At 47.9% G+C, this 24,773-nt stretch overlaps 1 protein-coding gene across 1 annotated transcript; it reads right to left on the bottom strand.

Annotated features, from left to right (window-relative positions):
* Nucleotides 1-1,701: 1,701 nt before the first annotated feature.
* Nucleotides 1,702-24,306, bottom strand: ACTR1A (actin related protein 1A). The gene is made up of 11 exons (XM_003922250.3): nucleotides 24,172-24,306; nucleotides 13,250-13,314; nucleotides 11,113-11,188; nucleotides 10,231-10,356; nucleotides 8,323-8,447; nucleotides 6,584-6,800; nucleotides 5,507-5,599; nucleotides 4,506-4,680; nucleotides 4,341-4,402; nucleotides 3,637-3,677; nucleotides 1,702-3,462 (listed from the first exon to the last, which is right to left on the bottom strand). The coding sequence occupies exons 1-11, from the start codon at nucleotides 24,217-24,219 to the stop codon at nucleotides 3,360-3,362; spliced, it is 1,131 nt and encodes a 376-aa protein (XP_003922299.1). The 5' UTR covers nucleotides 24,220-24,306; the 3' UTR covers nucleotides 1,702-3,359.
* Nucleotides 24,307-24,773: the final 467 nt, after the last annotated feature.

Here is a 24,773-nt window from a genome sequence, read left to right on the forward strand (position 1 = left end):
TGCCTAGGCACTGGGCCCAAAATGACCGTCGGGCCTGGAGCCAGCAGCCTCAGTGCATTTCCCACGTAGCACTGCTCGGCATGGTAGTCAGAGAGGAGCCTCTTTCAGGCCCAAAGTTCTCAGCCTTAGGGTTACCTTTGGAGCTTAAAAAATACCGACATCTGAATTCTGTTCCTTGGGATTCTGACTTAATGGGTCTGGGGTATGGCCTGGGCAGTGGGATTTTGAACATCTCTGTAGGTGATTTTGTCATGCAGCTGGGGCTGAAAACCATGGCGCTCAGAAACCATTTCTCAAACTTGGCACTAGAGATATTTGGGGTCAGGTAGTTGTTGTAGACGTTTAGCACCCCTCCCCCCCACCAGTTGTAACAACCAAATATATCTCCAGGCATTGCCAGATGTGTCCTGGGAGGCAAAATTGGTCCCAGTTGGGAACCACTGCTCTAGGCCAATGTTTTTTTACAGTCTGCATAGTGATTAAAAATGTAGGCTTAGGCTGTATGGCCTGGGCTTACATCCTAGATTAGTAAAAGCCAGTGCTGGGTGCAGTGGCTCACACGTGTAATCCCAGCACTTTGGGAGGCTGAAGAGGGCAGAAGACCTGAGGTCAGAAGTTCAAGACCAGCCTGGCCAACATGGTGAAACCCTGTCTCTATTAAAAATACAAAAATTAGCTGAGCCTAGTGGCAGGCACCTGTAATCCCAGCTACCTGGGAGGCTGAGGCAGGAGAATCGCTTGAACCCGGGAAGCAGAGGTTGCAGTGAGCGGAAATCAAGATCGCACCACTGCATTCCAGCCTGGGCAACAAAGCGAGACTTCTCAAAAAAAAAAAAAAAGGAGGGGGGCACAGAGCTTTGGGAAATTGTTTAATCTTTCTGTGGCTCCAAATCCTTATCTGTAAAATGGACAATAAAAGCACATATACTTTGCAAGGCTATCGGGAAGATTAAAATAGGTTACCATTTGTCAAGCACCTGGCAATTTTCCTCCCAAGTGAAGTTTTTAAGTGGAGAAGTGATTAATCAGGATATCTGGGCGTGGGCCCTGGAAACTGCATTGTAGTAAGCTCCCAGCCTTCTGATTTTTTTGTTTGTTTGTTTTGAGATGGAGTCTCACTCGTCGCTCAGGCTGGAGTGCAATGGCCTGATCTCGGCTCACCACAACCCCTGCCTTCCAGGTTCAAACGATTTTCCTGCCTCAGCCTCATGAGTAGCTGGGATTACAGGCACATTGCACCACGCCTGGCTAATTTTTTTGTATTTTTAGTAGGTATGGGGTTTTACCATGTTGGTCAGGCCAGTCTCGAACCTCTGACCTCATAATCCACCTGCCTCAGCCTTCCAAAGTGCTGGGATTACAGGTGTGAGCCACTGCATGTATCCAAGCTCCTGGCCTTCTTATACACATGACAGTTTTGAGAATCTCTGATTTCAGGGATGTCAAGAACTGCTCCTGTCGTCTGGAGTTGAGTCTCACCCTTGGGCTTGAATGTACACAGGAGTGGGACCCTCTGTTCTTGAACTTGGGCGGCATCCACCTGATAGGCTGGGACTTGGGCTATTCCCTGAACAAGGCTGGCTGGTGCAACAATGCCCTCTAGAGGATGGATCAGGCCCAGTCACCACCTCAGATTCAGAGTGCCTATCACTCTTCTCTCTTCCCACTTGGCCTTGGTGACAGACAGATAAGAGGCCCAGCTGATGTGTCTCTCGGAACGACTTTATTTCAGTACACTGGGCCCCACCAGGCAATGTGGTTTGTGCGAGGCTGTGCGAAGGACAGGCTTGGGCTAAGAGAAGGGAGGTGAGTTGGTTAAGCGCACTGCAGTCCGCGGGGCGCTATATCGCTTTCACACACACCTGCTGCTGCGGCCCACACCTGGCAGGGGCCTTTGGTCATAGGATGGCGTCGGGGAGAACACTGCATGGAGTCTGGGATTGGGGTGGGTCTTGGTGTCAGAGGTGAGGGTGCCGGTGAAGACAGGCTGGCCCCAGCTTTGCACCATCTGGGCTGAAGGCCTTTGGACCACTCCTAGGAGTCAGGCCTGGCTCCATTAGCTCCTGGCACTCTGGTCTGGCCCTCTCCCTCCTTAACCAACCAGGTCCAAGGTCAAGAATGGCACTAGATCAGCCCAGAGGGGGCCTTCCCACCTCTACAACCTAGTCCCCTGGTCAGCTACAGTGGCAAAAGGCAACTTGGTTAATTGCAGCTTTCTCCAGTCCTAAGGGCATGGGCTCTCCAACACCCCTCCCTTACTTAGGGGCCTCTGCCAAAGAAAAATTCTACCTCCTGTTTCAGAAAATCTTACCAGCAACCAGCCTGTTGATTCCAGGGCAGTGAGCAAAAGCAACAGGGAGAAAGAGGCTGGTGGGCATGTCTTTGAGTGTAGCATCCAATCTCAAATGGTCCTGCAGCCTGTGGACACTGTCTTCTCACCATCAGCAGGAAGAGGTGGGGCCCTGGAGGCTAGGCTAAGCTCAGGTGCTGTAAACATTAATGAGGCAGGGCAGAAGGCAGCAAGTTCCCTCTCTCCAGCCCCTTACTGAACAAACACTTCAATAAATAAAACTGTCTGAAGATGGCATTGCAATAAGAACAGATGGAAAGCGAGGACCTGGAACCAGCAGGCGCCTTAAACTCTCCCAATGCCCCCAGAAGGGGACTGGACTGGGAACATTAACTCTGCAGCCACTCAGAGGGAGGACTGTTCCTGCTCTCCTCCAGTGGCCGGTGTGGTCTTGTTCCCTGGTGAACATGAAGGCCTCTGCTCTCTCCTGACTCCAGTCTCCGTAATAGCTCTTGGGGTGCTCTTCCAGCCTCCCAAACCAAAATCGCAACAAAATCAGACAGAACTCAACCCCAGCCCGTCTTCAATGTGTGGTCAGGAGGCATCGATAGCAGAGTGACCAGCAAGGGAAGGCAGCAGCTGCCTGGGACCTCGGGGCATCCTGGGGGGTGGGGGTGAGGGTCGGGCCAGCCCAGCCTAGGATGGGCAGCAGCAAGGTCTCCCAGGGGGTGGCTTACCTCCCTCTCTCTCCCTGTGGTAGTAAACGGAGTCCCCCATAGCCAGCCAGAGGCCCACCTGAGGAGGGAGTGCAGCCTCTGCCAGCGCTCTTCCCTGTCAGGAGCCAGTTAGTGGTCAACCCCAGGCCTCAGGCTGTCATCATCGCAGGTAGTTCATCGTCCTTTCTGGGCCCGGGGTCCCTGGGCCACACGGCACTCGCATGCGCGCACACACTCGTACCCACACACGTACTCACACACACACAGGCAGTTCCTCGCAAACACTCCGACTCAAGAAAGCGAGTTTTAAAGTGGAGTTAACTTCAGAGAGAGGTGAAGATGACGTCCCAACATTAGAAGGTTTTCCTGTGGATGGATCGAGCACCATCTTCCTCATATTCCTTCTTGGAGACCCACATCTTCTTAAAGGTGTCCAGGGAGGCAAGGATGGAGCCCCTAGAGGGAGGAAACCCAGAGGAACAGTGTGAGAGAGAAGTGGGTGTATGTGTGGAGCCTGCCAGTCCCCTAGGGTCAAATCAAATCAGAGTTTTCTTTAGAGGGACGGGGTGCTGAGGAGTTATCAGTGCCATCACTTCCTGTTCCGTTCTCACTCCCAGAAGAGCTACTTACCCAATCCACGTGGAATAGAGTCTCTCCTGAGGTGCAGATATCTGCAAAGGTGGGGGGAAAGAGCAATCTAAGACTTCCAGCCCTCCTGCTCCCTTTCCCTACAATGGGCTCCTCTCTCTGCCCAAGGCAGAGGATGCATTTCACATGACAAGCCTGAAGCTCTGCCTCTCTGGAGGGCACTGTGGCCAGCCTGCCACTCATCTGGGAAAGCAGGTTTCCAGTGCCCAGAGGTCCCAGGGAAGCTGGGGCTATCTGGGGCCAGGGAGAAGTAGACTCCACGGCAGGAACTGCGCTCCCTCCTTTAGGATCGCCCCTCTCCTCAGATAGCCAACTCCCTTCGCCCGTCACTAAGGCATCAGACTGTGTGATAGGGAGCCGCCTGGGTAGGGGGCACAGCAGCAGTAAAAGTCAGTCTCAAGATCATAGTTTCCCTGAAAGATCACATGAAGGGCCCTCTACCTAGTACCCTGTCTCATCTGGGTATTAGAACTGCCTTCCTTTGGAGTGAAGAGGGAGAATAAGAACTCAGTCTCCCTGTGGCTGACCTAGACCTCAGGGTCAGCGTATAGGCTGGGAACCTGGTGCTGCTTATAGAGCCATGGCTGCCTGAAGAGCTTGGGCAAAGCCAGAGGGAAGCTATACCAGATGGCGCTCTGTCCACGGAGGCCCAGTTCCACCCAGGCCAGGCCCCACCGTGCTCCTACCCTGATCTTCACGTCTTTTGGAGCTAGTTTCTTCACTTCACTCAGTAGTCTGTCACCAAAACCTGAATAGGCAGAAGAGGTGAACTTCAAGTCAATTCACTGGGTGCCTGGAACCACGAGGAGCTGAACGTTTCCAGGGGGAGGGCTCCATGAGCAAAGACCAACCTTTGAACAGGGTAGAGCCTCCCGACAGGACGATGTTGGAGAAAAGCGTGCGTCGCAGGTCCATGTCTGACTTCTGGATGGCGAACACCAGGACCTCGTGGATGCCTTCACTCTCCTCCCCGATCAAGTCTGGCCTGAAGAGCAGCTCGGGGGCCCGGAATCGGGAAGGACCAATCTGCAGATAGGAGGGCCAGCTGAAGAGGTTGGGGAGGTCCCTTTGGGAGTGGGAATGGAAGACGCCTCTCTGCACATCAGTTAGTAACTAGGTGGCTATGAAGGCCAGGTTCCAGACAGACTCTACATGTCAAGGGCTTGAAGGAACAAAGATAGGGCTCCTAGAAACTAGTGAGGGGAGGCTTCTATATTTCATTCTTGCTCTGACATTTTCCAGCCAAGAGATCTTTGGCATCAGTACATGGATTTATTTGCTCATGGAAACGTCCTATCAATGGAGGTTCAAGTGAGTGGCAACTCACCCTGCACTGTGCCCAGGTATGCTAGTGTGGTGAAGGATGGCACTAACCATCACACTTCCAAATCTCATACTGATGTGGGAAAATCCCTTAGGAGCTTCCTTCCCTCTGGAGGGAGAGAGCAAAGTCCCTGCTGCCTCCTCTGCAGGAGACAGGGCCACTCATTCTCAGGAGCTCTGCGGCTCCAGATAGAGGTATAAAGCAGGGGTATTCAATTCCAGTGTGGCCCCGGCTTCCCTGGGCCACACTGGAAGAATTGTCTTGGGCCACACATAAAATACACTAACACTAATGATAGCTGCTAAGCTAAAAAAAAAAAAATCGTGAAAAAAAATCTCATGTTTTAAGAAAGTTTATGAATTTGTGTTGGGCCTCACTGAAAGTCATCCTGGGCCATGTGCAGCCGGTGGAACAAGCTTGGTGTAAAGGGACTGGCTTGCTGGACTCCAGCCCCTCGTGGGGAATGCTGGTTGGGCCCAGAGCTTTTGTGGACCTGAGGGAACCAAAGGAAGAAGGCCGGCCACCTACCTCAATGGTGCTGCCATCAGGCAGGTAGTACTGAGCTTTCTCTGTCTCTAGCGTCTCATCCTTCTGGGGGTTTATGGATAGGTAGCAGGCTCTCTGCAGAACCAAGCATGACAGTCAGGCTGGCGGGAAACTTGGTGCATACTCAGTCAAAGGCCCAGGGGAGGGATGTGCTGCTGCAGAAACATATCTAAACGCTGTGATTGCCCCAATGGTCACTACAGCTGCTGCCCAGAAGCAGGGGCCGGCAGGTCATATGAGTTCTTACCTGCTCCACCTTCCTGGGGGGCAAGCTTGGAAACCTGGCCTCTGGATTCTAGGTCTGAGACCACAACCTAAGTTCAGCCCAGGTCCAGGCATCTTTCTCCTACCCCTCATACGGTTCTGGTCCTACCCAGCTCAGTGGTTTCCCTATAGCCACAGGTGGCAGGAGAGTTCAGTTTACTTACATTACAAAGACAAATGTATTAAATAAATGTATTATGACTTCTTCGAGGATGTTAAAAAATAAAAAAACCAGGACCAGAGGTGGTAGCTCATGCCTGTAATCCCAGCACTTTGGGAGGCTGAGGCGGGCAGATCACTTGGTCAGGAGTTTGAGACCAGCCTGATCAACATGGTGAAACCTCCTCTCTGCGAAAAATACAAAAATTACTGGGGTGTGGTGGTGGGCGCCTATAATCCCAGCTACCTGGGAGGCTGAGACAGGAGAATTGCTTGAACCCGGGAGGCGGAGATTACAGTGAGCTGAGATCGCACCACTGTACTAAAGCCTGGGCAAAAGAGTGAGACTCCATCTCGAAAACAAACAAAACAAAACCGTATTTAATTTGCATATAAGGTATAAGAAACATAAGAGAGCCCCTATGTAGCCATGACCCGATTGAAGAAATGGAAGCAGTTCCCTTTCCCCCAACAAGATGGCAGCACATCAGGAAGGCAAATCTGTCAGTGTGAAGTGGGGAAGAACTGGTTGGGAAGAACAGGGTATCGGCAGGGACCCCCCAGGCAGGTCACCAGGGTTCTGGCTGCTCGGCTCCAAACCCCCACTCCATCCCTAGGCCCAGGGGCAGCACTTACTTCCTTTATGGCCTTGACAATCTCAAACTCAGAGGATGAGTGGAAATCGTAGCCCTCCTTACGCAGGTAGAGGCGCAGGAAGCGAGAGACATCCCGGCCCGCGATGTCAATGCGCATGATGGAGTGGGGCATGGCAAAGCCCTCATAAATGGGCACAGCATGGGTTACGCCATCCCCAGAATCCAGCACCACCCCTGTGGTCCTGCCTGTGGCATAACTGAAGCAAAGGGGCAAACCGTCACTAAGCACTGCCTCCTCAAGCTTGGAAGAAATATACTTCTTTTGAGTATTCAGTGTTGGCTAAACTAAAGCTTGGGCCTGCCTATCTCCAGGGGCCTTAGAAGGGACTGGGTACTAAAGCAGCCTGAGTGTTGGAGCAAGCCATGAAACACCTCAACGGAAGCTGCTAAGCTTCTTCAACTTCCCTCCCCATGCCCAGAAGAGCAGGCCCTCCTGTCTGAGATGGCCTGGCCTTCAGTTACTTCAGACACCCAGACTAGGGGCCAGTTTTAAGTCTCTAGACAAAAGGCAAAGCCCCTCAAATGCCTACAGGGGCCAGGTAGGAAAAGAATAAAGGAAAATAAGAATATTTTTCACTTTCATAAAAAATGAAGGCAGGAGGCCGGGCGTGGTGGCTCACGCCTGTAATCCCAGCACTTTGGGAGGCTGAGGCGGGCAAATCACAAGGTCAGGTGTTTGAGACCGCCTGACCAACATGGTAAAATCTATCTTAACTAAAAATATAAAAAACTTAGCCAGGTGTAATGGCACACGCCTGTAATCCCACCATTCAGGAAGCTGAGGCAAGAGAACTGATTGAACCCGGGAGGCAGAGGTTGCAGTGAGCCGAGATCATGCCACTGTACTCTAGCCTGGGTGACAGAGCAAGACTCTGTCTCAAAAAAAAAAAAAAAAAAAAAAAAATGAAGGCAGGAGATCCTGGCTTGCTGGTTTGAGAGCCTGGGGACCTTTGTCAGTCTCCCTCCAAAAAAAAGGCAAGTAAGGCAACTGACACCCTGCTGAGTTGGGGGAGGCCAACAGAGCATGGGCGGGTCGGAGGGCATGCTTTCCAGCTCCATCTTAAGTGGCAGCCACTCTTCAGCTCCAGCTGATTTCTGCCCTGTGGGAATATGTCCCAAATTGTCCAATTTTTTTCAGAGAAGCCAACAATTTGGATTTTGATGGGATAGCTCTTGATTTTTAAACGCTAGCTCACAATTAGTTAATAGGGTCAAATAAATCCCATTGTAGGTCACCGTGGATGATGTCTGCAGTAGGCCTCACCCTGGTGTGAGGTGGGGAAGGAGTGTGAGAGGAACCACGGGGCATGAGAACAAGGAATGTGCTGGCATTTGGATCATGGTTATCTCAGGGGCCTGGCCGAGCAGCCAGCCACAGTTAGCGCTGAATAATAAGTGGACACATTACAGGGGCCTCCAGGAAGAGCTGCTGCAGCATGTGGCTGCCTCAGCAGGCGGAGCCAAGGCCTTGGGGACCAAACCTGCTAGGAGTCCTGACACTGGGATATGGTCAATAGCAGCCACATGTCCTCCTCTGCTTTCAACTACAAAGCCTCAGTGCTCAGTTTCAGCAAAAGCCTCTCTCTTTCCCACCATCTTTAACCCTTCCCTAGCAGAGGGGGCTCAAGTTACTCTGAACCATCCCAGAGGAGAGCCAACCTCAGCTGTGCCAAAGGACTGCTTTCCCCACAGGGGCTGGGCTAGCCAGCTGCTACTTACAGGCTGAGCACAGCTTGCATGGAGATGAAAAGAGCGGGCACGTTGAAGGTCTCAAAGAAAACTTCAGCAGCTCGTTCCCGGTTTTTTCGTGGGTTTAAAGGTGCCTCAGTCAGGAGCACAGGATGCTGGTGAAAGGAGCCGGGGAGACAATAAGGGCAAGGCCAGATTTCCACCCTCATTAGTCTTGGGGGAGAAGACCCTGACTTGCTGGTTTGAGACCCTGGGGACTTTTCTCAGCCTCTCTCCAAAAAAAACCAAGCTGTGCCTGTCACCTATCCCTGCCCAAGTAGGTTTCTTAACTTTTCAAGTTAATGCCCTCTTTAAAATCTCATTCTGTTCTCAGCTGTGCCCCCAACTTCCCTCCCTGTCCTCCAAGATTGTTATACAGGCCCCTGTGTCTACTGTGTATTTCCAATGGTCAAGTTGTGAAACTCTAAATTCTTCCCCCACTCTACTGCCTGCCACAGACCAGTACCAGTCTGTGGCCTGTTCGGACCAGGCCGAACAGCAGGAGGTGAGTGGCAGGTAAGTCAGCATTACTGTCTGAGATCCACCTCCTGTCAGATCATCCAAGGCACTAGATTCTCATAGGAGTGTGAACCCTACTGCGAACTGTGCATGTGAAGGATCTAGGTTGCATACTCATGAGAATCAAATACCTGATGATCACAGGTGGAACAGTTTCATCCAGAAACTATCCCCACACCCCAAGCCCCAACCCCCGTAGAAAAATTGTCTTCCAAGAAACTAGTCCCTGGAGCCAAAAAGTTTGGGGGCCATTGCTTTAAAAAAGACTCAGAACATCCCATTTGTACCTAGAAACTGATACACCTGGTTTGCACCTCTCTCTTTTTTTTTTTTTTTTTTGAGACAGGGTCTCGCTCTGTCACCCAGGCTGGGAGTTGAGTGGTGTGATCTTGGCTCACTGCAACCTCAGCCTCCCAAGCTCAAGCAATCCTCCCACCTCAGCCTTCGAAGTAGCTGGGACTAAGGCTCGCACCATCACACCTGGGCTATTTATTTATTTATTTTTTTCATATTTTTAGTAGAGATGGTGTTTCACCATGCTGCCCAGGTTGATCTCAAACTCCTGAGCTCAAGAGAGCCACCCAAATTTCTGGGATTACAGATGTGAGCCACAGCAACCGGTCTCCCTTTGCATTTTTGAACAGAGGGTTACTTCCTCAGAAGTTAATAAACACAGGCTGCACACGGTGGCTCATGCCTGTAATCCCAGCACTTTGAGAGGTGGAGGCGGATGGACTGCTTGAACGCAGGAGTTTGAGACCAGCCTGGGAAACATGGCAAAACCTTATCTCTACAAAAAATACAAAAATTGGCCAGGCACTGTAGCTCATGCTGTAATCCTAGCTACTCGGGAGGCTGAAGCAGGAGAATCACTTGAATCCGGGAGGTGGAGGTTGTTGTGAGCCTAGAACATACCATTGCACTCCAACCTGGGCAACAAGAGCAAAACTCCAATGCAAAAAAAAAAAAAAAAAATTTAGCTGGGCGTGTTAAGAGGGTGGTGCTGAGATGGGAAGATTACTTGAGCCCAAGAGGTTGAGGCTGCAGTGAGCTATTGCACTCCAGTCTGGATGAGAAGTTAATGAGCATAGGCTCTGAATTCTAAAAGACATAGGTTTGAGTCCCATCTCTACCCTTTATTCACAAAGTGACCTTGGAAATATGAGTTGGCTTTTCTAAACCTGTTCTCTTGCTTATAAAATGAGATAATACTACCTATATCTCATAGGAATGGTTTTAAGATTAAATTAGAATATTCCTGAAAAGCAAATGGCTCCAACACTCTTGGCAGTTATCATCATCCTCCTCATCATCTTTAGGGTAGGAGTTTGACACAGCTTTGCATAACCCACAGGAGTGCCCTACACATGGGACCCTCACCTCCTCTGAGAAAGTCTGCAGCTGGTCCTTAGAATAGACATATTGCCAGATGCGTTCCATGTCGTTCCAGTCCTTGACAATGCCATGCTCCATGGGATAGCGGATCGAGAGCAGCCCTCGGTGCTCCTGGGAAAAGAGAATGGGGCTTGTAGCAGCAGTCAGGCTCCGCCCAGGACCCTGCTCTCCCAAGACTGAGCAGTGCAAGCTGAATCACTTCCAAAAAAGCCTCAGCTTCCTGAGCTCCCACCCTGCTCTCCTTGCCAGGGCTAAGGGTGGGCATTCATTCTCCAAGTCTATATACTGTTTGCTGCAAACTGCTCTCATTCCCGAGGAGCTGGCAAAGCAGGGGGCTTCTGCATTTCCATGGGCCCTCAGGTGCCTCCAGGGCAAGTGACAGGAGGTACCTTCCTCAGTGCCTGGTTACAGGACACAATCTCCTGGCTTCCACTTCTGGGCCTCAGCACTCGAGGCCAAGGATGGCAACAGTGATTCTGCTGTTCTGCTTATAAAAGGCTGCATGAGGGCTCTGCCAAAGCTGTGCTAATTAACTCATCCCTAGGGTAGACCAGCCGGGATCTCCCCACTGAATTCTTTTTGCCAAAAAAACAAGTCAGTTTGATCACTGATAAGGCAGTGACAGAATACAGAAGGTAAAAGCCATGTTTTCTAGACTGGTCTCAGTGTTTCCCAAAGTCGGGTTCCAGATATTTCTTCTCCAAGACCACAGGCTGTTTCTGGGAAAAATAAACCAAAAAGGGAGATTTTCAGAGAAAGTTGCTCCTTTTACTTATGGGTGTGTCCAAATGTTGGGACGTGTCCCATGTGGTGAATAATGAAGGTCCTCTGCTGGCTTGAGGCTTGTTCTGCAGGCCTGGGAATTACCTCAGCTTTGGGGCCAATGAAGATGTCACCTTCGAGGGCTCCTGCCATGACACGAACGTGCTTGGGTCGGCCCACACTAGAAAAGAGAGTGAGGAGGACCATCATTTTTCATTTCATGACAGAACACAGGAAGGATGTATAGATGTACATACACACTCAAATTCTACTGAGATTATCTTTGAGGAGTGAGGTCACAGTTGATTTTGATTTTCTTCTACTTTTCTGTATTTTCCACAATTTCTAAAACGAACATGTATTATTTATATATTATTTTATATTTTATTATATTTATTATAAATTATGAAAACAAATTTTTAGGGTATTCAATACCTTTAGTTCTCCTCTTTCCCCAGTGTATGTACAGACCAAGAAAGATAAGAAAATGAGAATTTCTAAACGAGTGATTAACTCAAAAAATGTTAGTGTCCTTAGTCCTCTTCCCAGGACCTCTAAGTAAAACTGATGCTGGGCTGGGCTCAGTGGCTCATACCTATAATCCCAGCACTTTGGGAGGCCAAGGCAGGTGGATCATTTGAGGTCAGGAGTTTGAGGCCAGCCTGGGCAACATGGTGAAACCCTGCCTCTGCTAAAAATACAAAAATTAGCTGGGCATCGTGGCACATGCCTGTAATCTCAGCTACTTGGGAGGCTGAGGCATGAGAATTGCTTGAACCCAGAAGGCAGAGGTTGCAGTAACCTGAGATTGCACCACTGCACTCCAGCCTGGGCTACAGAATGAGACTCCGTCTTAAAAAAACAAAACCAGCCGGGCACGGTGGCTCACGCCTATAATCCCAGCACTTTGGGAGGCCAAGGCGGGTGGATCACGAGGTCAAGATATCGAGACCATCTTGGTCAACAAGGTGAAACCCCGTCTCTACTAAAAATACAAAAATTAGCCGGGCGTGGTGCTGCACGCCTGTAGTCCCAGCTACTTGGGAGGCTGAGGCAGGAGAATTGCTTGAACCCAGGAGGCGGAGGTTGCGGTGAGCCAAGATCGCGCCATTGCACTCCAGCCTGGGTAACAACATCGAAACTCTGTCTCCAAAAAAAAAAAAAAAAAACCAAAATAAACTGTGACGCTACAGATCAGACAGATAGCCTCTTCCTTTCCCTCCTCCTTTAAGCCCTTCCTCTAAGCCTCTATGCTCTTCTCCTGCCTGCAGTCTCTGAGCCTTAGGAGGAAAGCTCTGAGAAACTCCTTCTCATTAAGATGGTAGGTGGGTTAGGCCGGGCGCGGTGGCTCATGCCTGTAATCCCAGCACTCTGGGAGGCTGAGGCAGGTGAATCATGAAGTCAGGAGATTGAGACCATCCTGGCCAACATGGTGAAACCCCATCTCTATCCCTAAAGTACAAAAAAATCAGCAGGGTGTGGTGGCAGGTGCCTGTAGTCCCAGCTACTCAGGAGGCTGAGGCAGGGGAATCACTTGAACCCAGGCAGCAGAGGATGCCATGAGCCAAGATTGTGCCACTGTACTACAGCCTGGGTGATAGAGCAAGACTCCATCTCAAAAAAAAGAAAAAAAGAAAAAAAAAAAGATGGTAGGTGGGTTAAATGTTAATCTGCAGCCTGGGTGATAGGAGAATTTTTTTTTTTTTTTTTTGAGACAGAGTTTCACTCTTGTAACCCAGGCTGGAGTGCAATGGCACGATCTCGGCTCACCGCAACCTCTGCCTCCTGGGCTCAGGCAATTCTCCTGCCTCAGCCTCCTGAGTAGCTGGGATTACAGGCACGAGCCACCATGCCCAGCTAATTTTTTGTATTTTTAGTAGAGACGGGGTTTCACCATGTTGACCAGGATGGTCTCGATCTCTCGACCTCATGATCCACCCGCCTCGGCCTCCCAAAGTGCTGGGATTACAGGCTTGAGCCACCGCGCCCGGCTGAGAATTTTTTTAAAAGGGCTCCACAAAGAGGCAATCATCCAAAGCAATAAGTTACCAATCATACAATTTTTAGCATCAGATAAAAATCAGATTTTTAAAAAGAGGCTTCTTGTCCGTGCCTCTCAAATTGTACCATGTAGACAACTGTTTTCCTTTGTTGACGCCAACCCAGCATCTGTCCCTTATAGGGCTGGCCCTATAACAAAGCTGACAAACCTCCCAAACGTCTAAGCTACAGAATGACTTACTAGTTTGGAAAGCAGTATTTGGGGATCTGATCACCAGCAAAACCAGCTTTAATCACACCGGATCCCTGAGGAAAGAAGAGAGAGAATGAGGAGTCAGAACTATTACAAAAGCAAGAGAAATATATTATTACACGGTATTATTTGTATTTAAGAAAAAGAAAGCAGCTGGGTGCAGTGGCTCACACCTGTAATCCCAGCACTTTGGGAGGCAGAGGTGGGCAGATCACTTGAGGTCAGGAGTTCGAGACCAGCCTGGCCATCATGGTGAAACCTTGTCTCTACTAAAAATACAAAATTTAGTCGGGTGTGTTGGCGTGCACCTGTAGTTCCAGTTACTCAGGGGACTGAGGTGGAAGAATCACTTGAACCCAGGAGGCAGAGATTGAAGTGAGCCAAGATTGTGCCAGTACACTCCAGCCTGGGTGACAGAGGAAGACTGTCTCATAGAAATTTTTTTTAAAAAGGTCTAATATTTGTATATAATATATACATTTATTTGAACCTAGAAAAAGGTGAATGCACACCAAAGGGAGGGAAGTAGAAATAGGATGGTGATGAGGATTTTCACTGTATACTCAACGTTGTGTGATTTTTCTGGAGTCTTTGACTTTTCTACATTGAACATGTTTTGCTTTGGGAATTGAAAATACTAGTAATAAAGGAAAGAAAAAGACAGAAAACTTGAGGAAAGAAGAAAGTACCTAAGCCGGGTGCAGTGGCTCAAGCCTGTAATCCCAGCACTTTGGGAGGCTGAGGCAGGTGGATCACAAGGTCAAGAGATCGAGACCATCCTGGTCAACATGGTGAAACCCCGTCTCTACTAAAAATACAAAACATTAGCTGGGCATGGTGGCGCGTGCCTGTAATCCCAGCTATTCAGGAGGCTGAGGCAGGAGAATTGCCTGAACCCAGGAGGTGGAGGTTGCAGTGAGCCGAGATCGCGCCATTGCACTCCAGCCTGGGTAACAAGAGCGAAACTCTGTCTCAAAAAAAAATAATAATAAAACAAAGAAAGAAAGTACCTAGAAGCATCAAAGCAGCCAAGTTCAGGAATATAAGGTGGGAAAGCACATGATTCCTTGTTGTACCACCCTGGGTGCTTTTAACCTACTTTCCTGGCTTAGGCCTGAACTCTCCCGGCCTCTGTGACAGACACTGCCTTGAGCATTATCATGTTTGAAACAGACTCCCATGGAACATGTGATGTCTGGTTCTTATTGCAGGGGCAGAGCACTATGCTTTGGGAGATTTTTGTTGTTTTTTTACTATGCTTTCCTTTTACTCCTTGGTCTCCTGATGGTAAAGAGCAGCGAAGCCCCAAAGCTTCATCTGAGAATAGGAGAAGGGAACCATAGTCCTACTGCTCCAATACTTGGTATGTTGAGTAAGGTGTCCAGAAAAGAATCTGAGTTCTCCCTGCATCTTACGTGCCACCCAGGGCCCAATCAATGTAAATACTGACTCTAGACACAGAGACCAACCCTGTGCAGGACAGATGTCCAGGCTTAATATTGCTTATAGATACATCCTGTCCTCTTTCTTCTTTGCTCTTCTACCACCACACCTGATATCCTCACCTTTCTAACCCACCATGGTTTGCAGCTGCACCCATAACTGGGGTAAGCCTTTTCCTGCTGCCTGTTGACCACTCTCCTGGGGTGGAGTGTGGTGTTTCCAGACCCCACTCTGCAAGCAGTAAACACAGCAGGAGACACCAAGTAGCCAAGGTTATCTGCACCAAAGGCTTCCCTGCAACACGCCTGCTTCCCTCCTTGTCTCTCTTTTTCCTGCTCCTCTGCAGGAGAGGAGGAGTGAGACTGGCCATCCTGGTGTCTGCCTCTGGCATGACAGAGGTTAGTGGAGGAAGCAAGTGATTGGAGTCAGGTGGCTCATGCCTGTAATCCCAGCACTTTGGGAGGCCAAGGCAGGCAGATCACATGAGGCCAGAGAGTTCAAGACCAGCCTGGCCAACATGGCGAAACCCTGTCTCTACTAAAAATACAAAAATTACCTGCGTGTGGTGCTATACATCTATCATTCCAGCTACTCAGGGAGGCTGAGGCAGGAGAATCACCTGAACCTGGCAGGCGGAGGTTGCAGTGAGCCGAGATCGTACCACTGCATTCCAGCCTGGGAGACAGAGTGAGACTCCATCTCAGAAAAAAAAAAAAAAAAGAAGTGGTTGAAGGGCGGAAAAAGTGGTATGAGAGGAGAGCAGGGCAGCCAGTTCTTTAAGAGAACAGGAACCTTTGCCAACAGAAGAGACAGAAAACAGAAGACAATGTGCAAACTCATTGGTCTGGGCAGTACAACAAGGAGCCTGAAAGAGGTGCAGCTGTCGAGTGAGCTGAAAGACTGGAAAGGAAGGGGAACCTGCCTCCAAACCCAAGGGCTCTGAGAGCAAGGCACCGACAGGCAAGAAGGGAACTCCTAGAACCTGTTTGCGCAGGCTTCCAGTGATTGCTCATTGCCTTCATCTGGGTGTGGTGAGGCCAACAGACTAATTGGGTCTCCTGGCAGAGGTTAAAAACAAGAGAGGATGAGATCTGTCCTTCAGACCCTGGATATTTTTAAGAGATGATTTTCCTGGGTATTTGATTTTTAGTTTACTAGCAAAAGGACTAGAGTCTGGGTAAACAGGCAGACTGTGATGTCAGATTCATTTTTTCTTCTCTGTCCTTCCCAGCAAGAGTCAAATATCACTGCCTTCCTCCTGAAGAAAAATCCCCAGTTGGAATTAATGATCCTCTTCCTATTATCTCACAGCAAATCCCCATTACCTGCACCACGAGGTGGCATGCACTTCCTTCTGCTTTCTATTACAATGTCAAGTTTCCACTTTTGTCTCTTTTCAGTTGAAGTTCCTTAAGGCCAGAAAGTATACTTCAGCAGTATCTGGCATTTGCTGGGTGCTCAACAGATTCTGGCTGAGTAAAGTTAAGATCATGTGCAAGTGACTGGCAGATAGAACCTAAAGTATGGAACCTGAATGACCAGCTGAAATGCCAGAAGCCCCAGGCAGAGGCAGTTCAGAAAAGGGGAAAGCGGCACTGGGGGTGATGCACAAGGTGGGACCAGACCCAGCATGTCCCTGCAGCCCCCAGGCAGGCCTGCCAGGCCAGTCACAGTGTGAAGAATCAGTGGAGAATGAGGAGCAGCTGAGCTGCCTTAGTTCTGCTCAAGCCATACAAATTCTGCTCAAGAGCATACAAAAGGGTTATGTCCATTTCTTTAACAGTATTTACAACTAGGAACTGTGCACATGGCAAATGAGCTGCCACAGTCTTTGTTATTTACCCTGGCAAAGCCAAATGAAAAAATGCCTGGTGGAGGCTTCTTGAGTACTCTTGGCCAGGTGTGGTGACTCATGCCTGTAATCCAAACACTTAGGGCGGCCGAGGCAGGCAGATCACTGTGAGACCAGGAGTTTGAGAACAGCCTGGCCAAAATGGAGAAACCCTATTCCTACAAAAAATACCAAAAAGTTAACCAGGCATGGTGGTGCATGCCTGTACTCCTAGCTACTTGGGAGGCTGAGCTGGGAAGATTGCTTGAGCCCGGAAAATTGAGAACAGGCTGCACAAAATGGTGAAACCCCATCTCTACCAAAAATACAAAAATTAGCTGGGCATGGTGGTATGTGCCTGTGGTCCCAGCTAATCAGGAGGCTGAGGTCAGAGGATCACTTGAGTCTGGGAGGTCAAGGCTGCAGCAACCTGTAATTGCACTCCTGTACTACAGCCTGGATGCCACAGTAGGATCTTGTCTCAAAACAAACCAAACAAAAATTATGACCGGGTGCAGGGGCCCACACCTGTCATCCCAAGACTTTGAAAGGCAGATACAGGTCGCTTGAGCCCAGAAGTTCGAGAGACCAGCCTGGACAACATTGATTGACTGATTGATTGATTGAGATGGAGTCTGGCTCTGTCACCCAGGCTAAAGTGCAGTGCCGCCATCTTGGCTCCCTCCACCTCCTGGATTCAAGCGATTCTCCTGTATCAGCCTCCCGAGTAGCTGGGATTACAGGTGTGCACTACCATGCAGTGCTGCACCCAGCTAATTTTTGTATTTTTAGTGTAGATGGGGTTACCATGTTGGTTAGGCTGGTCTCAAACTCCTGATCTCAAGTGATCCACCTGCCTTGGCCTCCCAAAGTGCTAGGATTACCTGGCCACAGCACCCAGCCTATAAAACATTTAAAAATTACCCAGGCATGGTGGTGGGGTTCTGTAGTTCCTGCTGCTTGGAAGGCTGTGCCCAAGAGGTCAAGGCTGCAGTGGCGTGATCTTGCCACTGTACTCCAGACTGGGCAATAGAGTGAGCTTCTGCCTCAAAAAATATGTATGAAAAATTCACCAGATCTCATGAGACTAAGAAAATTATTTAAAAAGAAAAAGAAAAAGAAAAAAATTCAAAATATATAATCAATTTTTTAAAAATCAGAGTATCTGGCAACACTAGGCCCATATTCCTGCATGGGGACAACTGGATAGGAATGAGAAGCAGTTAGTACTTTGGTCAGGCATGGTCAATTCAATGCACCTTTCAGAATTCCCACCCTGGAAGAGGTGCCTTTCAGGCTATTCTCTCTCATCTCTTTTCCTTTATTTCCATTCTTGCCTGGCTTCTCAGGCATTGAGTTTGAGATCCCTATTCTAGGTATTTCTAGCCACTAATTAGTGATGTTTCTTCTTCCACATGGTATTTGATTTCTTTTTTACCCTCAGAGGACGTAGCTCAGTGTGAAGCATATCCTTGGCTTGCAAAATATACATAATTGAACAGTGAAAATATCTTTTTTTTTTTTTTTTTTTGACACAGAGTCTCACTCTGTTGCGCAGGCTGGAGTACAATGGTGAGATCTTGGCTCACTACAACCTCCGCCTCCCAGGTTCAAGCGATTCTCCTGCTTCAGCCTCCTGAGTAGCTGGGACTACAGGTACCTGCCACCACACCCAGCTAATTTTTGTATTTTTAGTAGAGACGGGGTTTCATCATGTTGGCCAGGATGGTCTCGATCTCTTGACCTTGTGATCTACCCACCTCGGCCTCCCAAAGTGCTGGAATTACAGGCGTGAGCCACCATGCTCGGCTGTGAAAATATCTTTGTAAGTCACCTCTTCTTCACCTTTTCTGTCAAGCTAGGGATGGATTCTTGCTGAAGCTGTACAACCAACAGCCTGAATGTCACACTGCAAGTGACAGTGTTACATAAACACATTGACTTCATTTCCTCAGCTAATTCTAGTGTTCCTAAAACTTAAGTGAATCAGCATTAGTAGAATCAGAAGACTGGTGACAAATTATAAAAAAAAATTGAGACAATTAGTGAAATCTGAACATTGACTAGATAACTGATAAGATTAAGAGACTTGTTAATTTGATTAGGTGTGATAATAGTATATTATGTTTTTAAATGAGTGTGGGGCTGTGCACAGTGGCTCATGCCTATAATGCCAGCACTTTGGGAGGCTGAGGCAGGCAGATCTCTTGAGGTCAGGAGTTCGAGACCAGGCTGGCCAACATGGCAAAACCCTGTCTCTACTAAAAATACAAAAATTAGCTGGGCACAGTGGCATGTGCCTGTAGTCCCAGCTACTCGGGAGGCTGAGGCAGGAGAATCGGTTGAGCCCAGAAAGCATCACTGCACTCCAGCCTGGGTGACACAGTGAGATTCTATCTCAGGAAAAAAAAAAATGTGGGAGAGGGAAGTGGGCAGGAATGTAGTTCAAATGATTGGCCAAGAGTTTATAACTGTTACAGCTAGGTGACGGGATATATGGATATTCCTTACACTATTCTTTCTCCTTTTGTATGTTTGAAATTGCTATAATAAAAAGAGATAGCAGTAGATGATAGCACTTAAGTAAACTTTCAAAACACAAAACAGCACACTCCCTCCCCAACGCAAACTTAAAATACACATATACATAAAATCATGGGTGAATCCATGCATGGTGGTTTGCTCTGGTACTCCCAGCTACTTGGGAGGCTGAGGCAGGAGGATTGCTTGAGCTCAGGAGTTTGAGGCTGCAGTGAATTGTGACTGAAGCACTGCAACCTAATCTGGGTGACAGAGTGAGACCTCATCTCTAAAAGAAAAAAATTAAAAACAAATAATAATCAAAAATTTAAAAAAGATCATAGGTGGAAAGGAGGACATTTTTTTTTTTAAAGAGATGGGGTCTTGCTCTATTGCCCTGGCTGGTCTTGAACTGAGCTCAAACAATTCTCCTGGCTTATCTTCCTGACTTGAAAAGGAGCACAATTTTATCATGATGGTTGTTTTGGGGGTTATTTGTGAAACAGAAAGGATAGGGTTGCCAGTTGCAGTGGCTTATGCCTGTAATCCCAGCACTTTGGGAAGCTGAGGTGAGAGGATTATTTCAGCCCAGGAGTTCTAGACCTGCCTGGGCAACACAGGGAGAGCCCATTTCTACAAATTAAGGGGAAAAAAAAGCTGAGCACAGTGGTTCATGGCTGTAGTCCCAGCTACTTGGGAGGCTGAGGTGGGAGGACTGCTTAAGCCTGGCAGGTTGAGGCTGCAGGGAGCTGTGATTATGCCACTGAACTCCAACCTGGGCAACAGAGTGAGACCTTGTCTCAAAAAAAAAGATAGGGTTGTGGAGGGGTACAAAGAGTCTTCAATTATTTCTGTAATGTTTTATTTCCTCAAAACATGAAGGTGGATGAGTACACTGAAGCAAAAAAATACCAAGGCAAATATGGCAACATGTCAATATTTATTAAATCTCGGTAGCAGACAAATGCTACCTGGGTGTTTGTTATATTCCACACTGAATTTTTCTGTATGTTTAAAGCATCTGTCTATTTTTGTTTATTTGTTTGTTTTTAAAAAGGGGGCAGAAGCAGCACAACATCCAAAGCAAAACAAACAAATACTCAGCTTATTGCTAAATTTCCAAAAATCAACATGTTCCTGCATTTAGGTCCATACAGCCACAAAGACAGTTTTAAGTTTGACAAGAATGTTGATCCATTTTAGGTTTAGGGCAAAACTGTAAACTTAGAGGTTTTTGTTTGTTTGTTTGTTTGTTTGTTTGTTTGTTTTAAACAGTCTGGAGTGAGGTGCACCATCTCACTGCAGCCTCAAACTCCTGGACTCAAGTGACTTTCCTGCTTCAGCCTCCTACAGGTCATCCCTCCAAGCCTGGCTAACTTTTTTTTTTTAAGTATAGATGAAGTCTCACTATGTTGCTCAGGCTGGTCTCCAATTCCTGGGCTGAAATGATCTTCCAGTCTTGGCTTTCCAAAATGCTGGAATTACAGTAGTGAGCCACCATGTATAGCCTGGATGTTAGCAGATTTGAGTTTCAGAATAAACATGGAATTATGATCAAAGTGTAGTCCTCAAAATGTGGTCTAGGAGCTGCTCTTATCTTACACTATTATCTATGATATGCCTTTGGGAAGAAATGACATATTTGGTTTTAAAAAATACCTATCATTATAAAGCTTCTTAGGTGATTTAAAAAAATACCTATCATTTTATGATTGTCATTAAAACACACACCTACCCACCCCTCCATTTTCTTCATTAAATTCTGATGAACTGACTTGATACTAGAGTAGGATGAAAGGAATGGTCACGGTTGTCTTATGATTGGGAAAGGCTGTGAACCTAATGGGACTCTTTCCCTGCTTTCTCTCTCCTGCATTCTTTTAATTACACTCTCCTAAGTCTGTAAACAAAGTGTAGCAACAAGTTAAGCTATGGAGTTAATAAAGCTAGTGACACATTTGAAATAATGTTTCCTACACATCTACCATCTTGAAAATAATAAAAACAAAACAGCCCCCACCCCAAATGTTAAACAGCAAGAACTACCTGAGACCCAGATCTAAAAATGCGGCTGATATTCAGCAAATACTAATAGGAAAATAACTTAAGTTTCTCCTACTTCACCTTTTGGCAGAATTATTGCCATAATAAAGGATATGTTTTCCCAAAGGCAAAAAAGAAAAAAAAAAAAAAAAAAAGACAAGTCAATTCTTTAAATCTTGAAACTAAAAATGTATCACTGCTGTAATGCATTTCCAAACATACTATCAGGAAAGAGAAAGAAAAAAACTAAGAAGCATTAGTGTAAGTGATGTTAAAGAAAATGGCAAGAGATGGAACTCCTGCCCAGCAATTCAAGAAGCAAAGGAGCTGGTGGGATGGACAGATTGTTCCTTCTGCATTGCTGATGAAAACAGGAAATTGAATTTCTATATATGTTTCTTTTTTACAGCTAAGAATAAGGCAGAAGAAGCACAAAGAGACTGGCTGAAGACAGAAATCATAGTGCTCTCCGAAAATCAACATCAAGAACAAAGAGTCCTACTCAGTCCTCTGCAGTAATGCAGTAATTAACTAGAGCAAACTCCCCATCTTTTCTTTAGGAATATCTTTGTTACTATGATAGAGATACTCAGTCATTCACTCAATTACCTATCAATCCAACGAAAAAACATTTATTGAGCACACAGAAGTGCCAGACCCTAGGTACCGTGTGTGTGTGGAGAGAAGTGAGACTAAAACAATACCAACTTTTAAAAAATCTTTCTTGGCCGGGCGTGGTGGCTCACGCCTGTTATCTAAGCACTTTGGAGGCCAAGGCGGGCGGATCACCTGAGGTCGGGAGTTCAAGACCAGCCTGACCAACATGGTGAAACCCCGTCTTTTTAAAAAGAAATAAAAATTTTAAATTTAAAAAAGGGAAACACTTTTTTTATAAATTAAAAAATAAATAAAAAATTTTAAATAGTCTAGTGAGAGAGATAAGAAAATCCTCTCAAAAATGAGATATCTGGGCTGGGTGCGGTGACTCATGCCTGTAACCTCAGCAATTCGGGAGGCCGAGACGGGTGGATCATTTGAGGTTAGGAGTTAGAGACCAGCCTGGCCAACATGGTGAAACCCCGTCTCTACTAAAAATACAAAAATTAGCTGGCGTGGTGGAGCACATTTGTAATCCCAGTTACTTGGGAGGCTGTGGCAGGAGGATCGCTTGAACTGGTAAGTGGAGGCTGTAGTGAGCTGAGACTGCGCCACTGCACTCCACTCTAGGCAACAAAGTGAGACCCTGTCCCCTCCACTCCCCGACCAAAAAAAAAAAAAAAAAAAAAAAGAGGTGTCGCTAGGCATGGTGGCTCAGGCCTGCAATCCCAGCACTTTGGGAGGCCAAGGTGGGAGAATCGCAACAGCCTGGCCAACATAGTGATATGCCGTCTACAAAAAATTACAAAAATTAGCTGGGCATGGTGATGCATGCCTGTAGTCCCAGCTACTTGGGAGGCTGAAGGGGGAGGATCACTTGAACCCAGGAAGTTGAGGCTGCAGTGAGCTGTGATTGCGCCACTGCATTTCAGACTCAGCAACAGAGTGAGACTCTGTTTCCAAAAAAAAGAAAGAAAAGAAAAAAATAAAGTGTCTCATTGAGCTCAATTCTGTCCCTTTCGAGGAGGAAACCATACCCCTGGAGAGAAGGAGAAGGTAACAAAAACAACAAAAACATCTTAGTTGGAAAAAGCAAGCAACTTGGAACTGGATCTCAGTCTGATGACTGGCTCAATTCCTAAGCTGGGTGGGTGGCTTGAATACTGTTATTTAACATCCCTGCATACGCTGGGGATAGTAATTCCTATCTACCTAACAGAGCCGAAACTTAAACGGGAAAGAACATTGTAATATGCCTAAGGTCCGAGGAGCTGAATCAACAGAGAGAATCTGACAGTCAGCTTACGACAGAGGGAACTGTTGGTTTTGCCTCAATGGCGGGACCTACAAGGGACACAGAAAGGGATCAGTCAGTCTGAGTGGGGCCAAAGCTTTGAATCGAAGGCAGAAATGCAGTCGTTTTACAATTTTCTACTTTCCCCTCAACATAAGAGCAGTATTTAGATTCTTTCTATTGGTCATTATTGATGCTTCTGCGTGGGGGTGCTGGCAAACGGAACGACGAATAAAACACTGTATTTAGGGCACCTCTGCTGTGTGACCTTGAGCTCACGTTACGTCTTCGCGCTTCCGTTTTCTCATCGGTAACACGAGGATCAAAATTCCTTTTAAACTATGCGTCCAGTTTTTATGAAAATCCAACCAGAATGTATGCGAAAACGCCCTGGAAGCGCTAGAGCGCCAGGCAAGTATTAAGTTTGGTAATTTTTTTCTCCGTAAGAACTAGGCGTTCCGAAGAGGAAGACAACCTCTCTGCTTGCTTTGTCACCGTCTTTTCTTCTCGACCTTTATCAACTATGTAATTTTCAATCACAGTAATAGCTGACATCCTACTGCACTTTCTGGCACCAGATTCTCCGGCCCCACCCAAATCCACACCAACAAGACGCCGCGCCAGCTGAGACAGAAGGAAAACTTAGCCGTTCTCCACCCGCGGGCGGGACCTCGCCTATAGGCCCCACCACCCGGAGTCCCAGAAGCCAATCCCCAAAACCCTGGAGCACTGCCCCGCCCCTTCAAGAAGGAAAACAATATGGCGGCCAGAAAGAACGACAGGGGCGCGAGCCAATCACCGCAGAGGCCTAGCCTCATCCGGCTAGGCCCAGAGGCGGGATCATCGGCCAAGATGGACAGCCAGAGCAGCCAATAGAGCGATCGGGAGAGGGCGGGCTACAGGCTCTCACACAGCGGTTAAGGCCCCTACAGACAAGGGCCCAAGGACTGGCTTGGACTATAACCCTTCCCTTTATCCACTCCAGAGTTCTCCATCCCACTTTTGCTGGCTGGTTGCGTTGCTTGCAGACTATAATGAGGGGAGGAAGGAGGCGGCGGTGGCTGAACCCGCCTGACAGGCCGGGGCCAGTGACAAAGAACCGGCTGCTCAGGGTGAACCCGGGGAAGCGACCCTTTCGAGGAGAGCCCAAGTACCCCTATAGATAGGAAGGACGCAACTCACGTTGTCGATCACAACAGGCTGGTTGGCGATCACATCGTAGGACTCCATGGCAGAGGAATCTCTCCTTCTGGAGAAGGAACTGCCAGCCGGGTCCGCCGCTAGCGCCACTGACACGCATGCGCAGTCTAGCCGCCGGTTCAGGGCGGCGAGGGAGCGGCCGGACCTCGCCTCTAAAGAACTACAAACCCCAGCACGCCTTGCGCCTGTGTTAGCAGTCTCGCTTGCTTTGGTGACCGCCTAGTTTAAGACTGGGAGTCGCATTTCCGATGCACAGTACCCTGGGGTTTGTGGTCTTCCTAGATTAAATAGAGTCACAGGTTGATAGTCACGTTGCTTGCCTGGATCTGTAGTTACTTTGAAGAAGTTCGCAGTGCATGCTGAGGTATGTAGTCTTCTCGAGTACTTGTCTGTAGTTCGGCTTGGATTGGTCATAATAAATGGATGTTTGGATTTTGCAGGTCAGTCTTGCCACTCCCCCCAATGTTCCCTTAGACAATGTGAGGTTCTCATGTTTTTATTTGGGTCTATAAGACTCAAATACACATCTCCTAGCACCTCACACTCAAACAAGGAGATGTTACACACGCGAGAGGACATATTCC

This window comes from Saimiri boliviensis, chromosome 12, assembly GCF_048565385.1.
Source record: "Saimiri boliviensis isolate mSaiBol1 chromosome 12, mSaiBol1.pri, whole genome shotgun sequence".
In the NCBI taxonomy this organism is placed as follows: Eukaryota; Metazoa; Chordata; class Mammalia; order Primates; family Cebidae; genus Saimiri; species Saimiri boliviensis.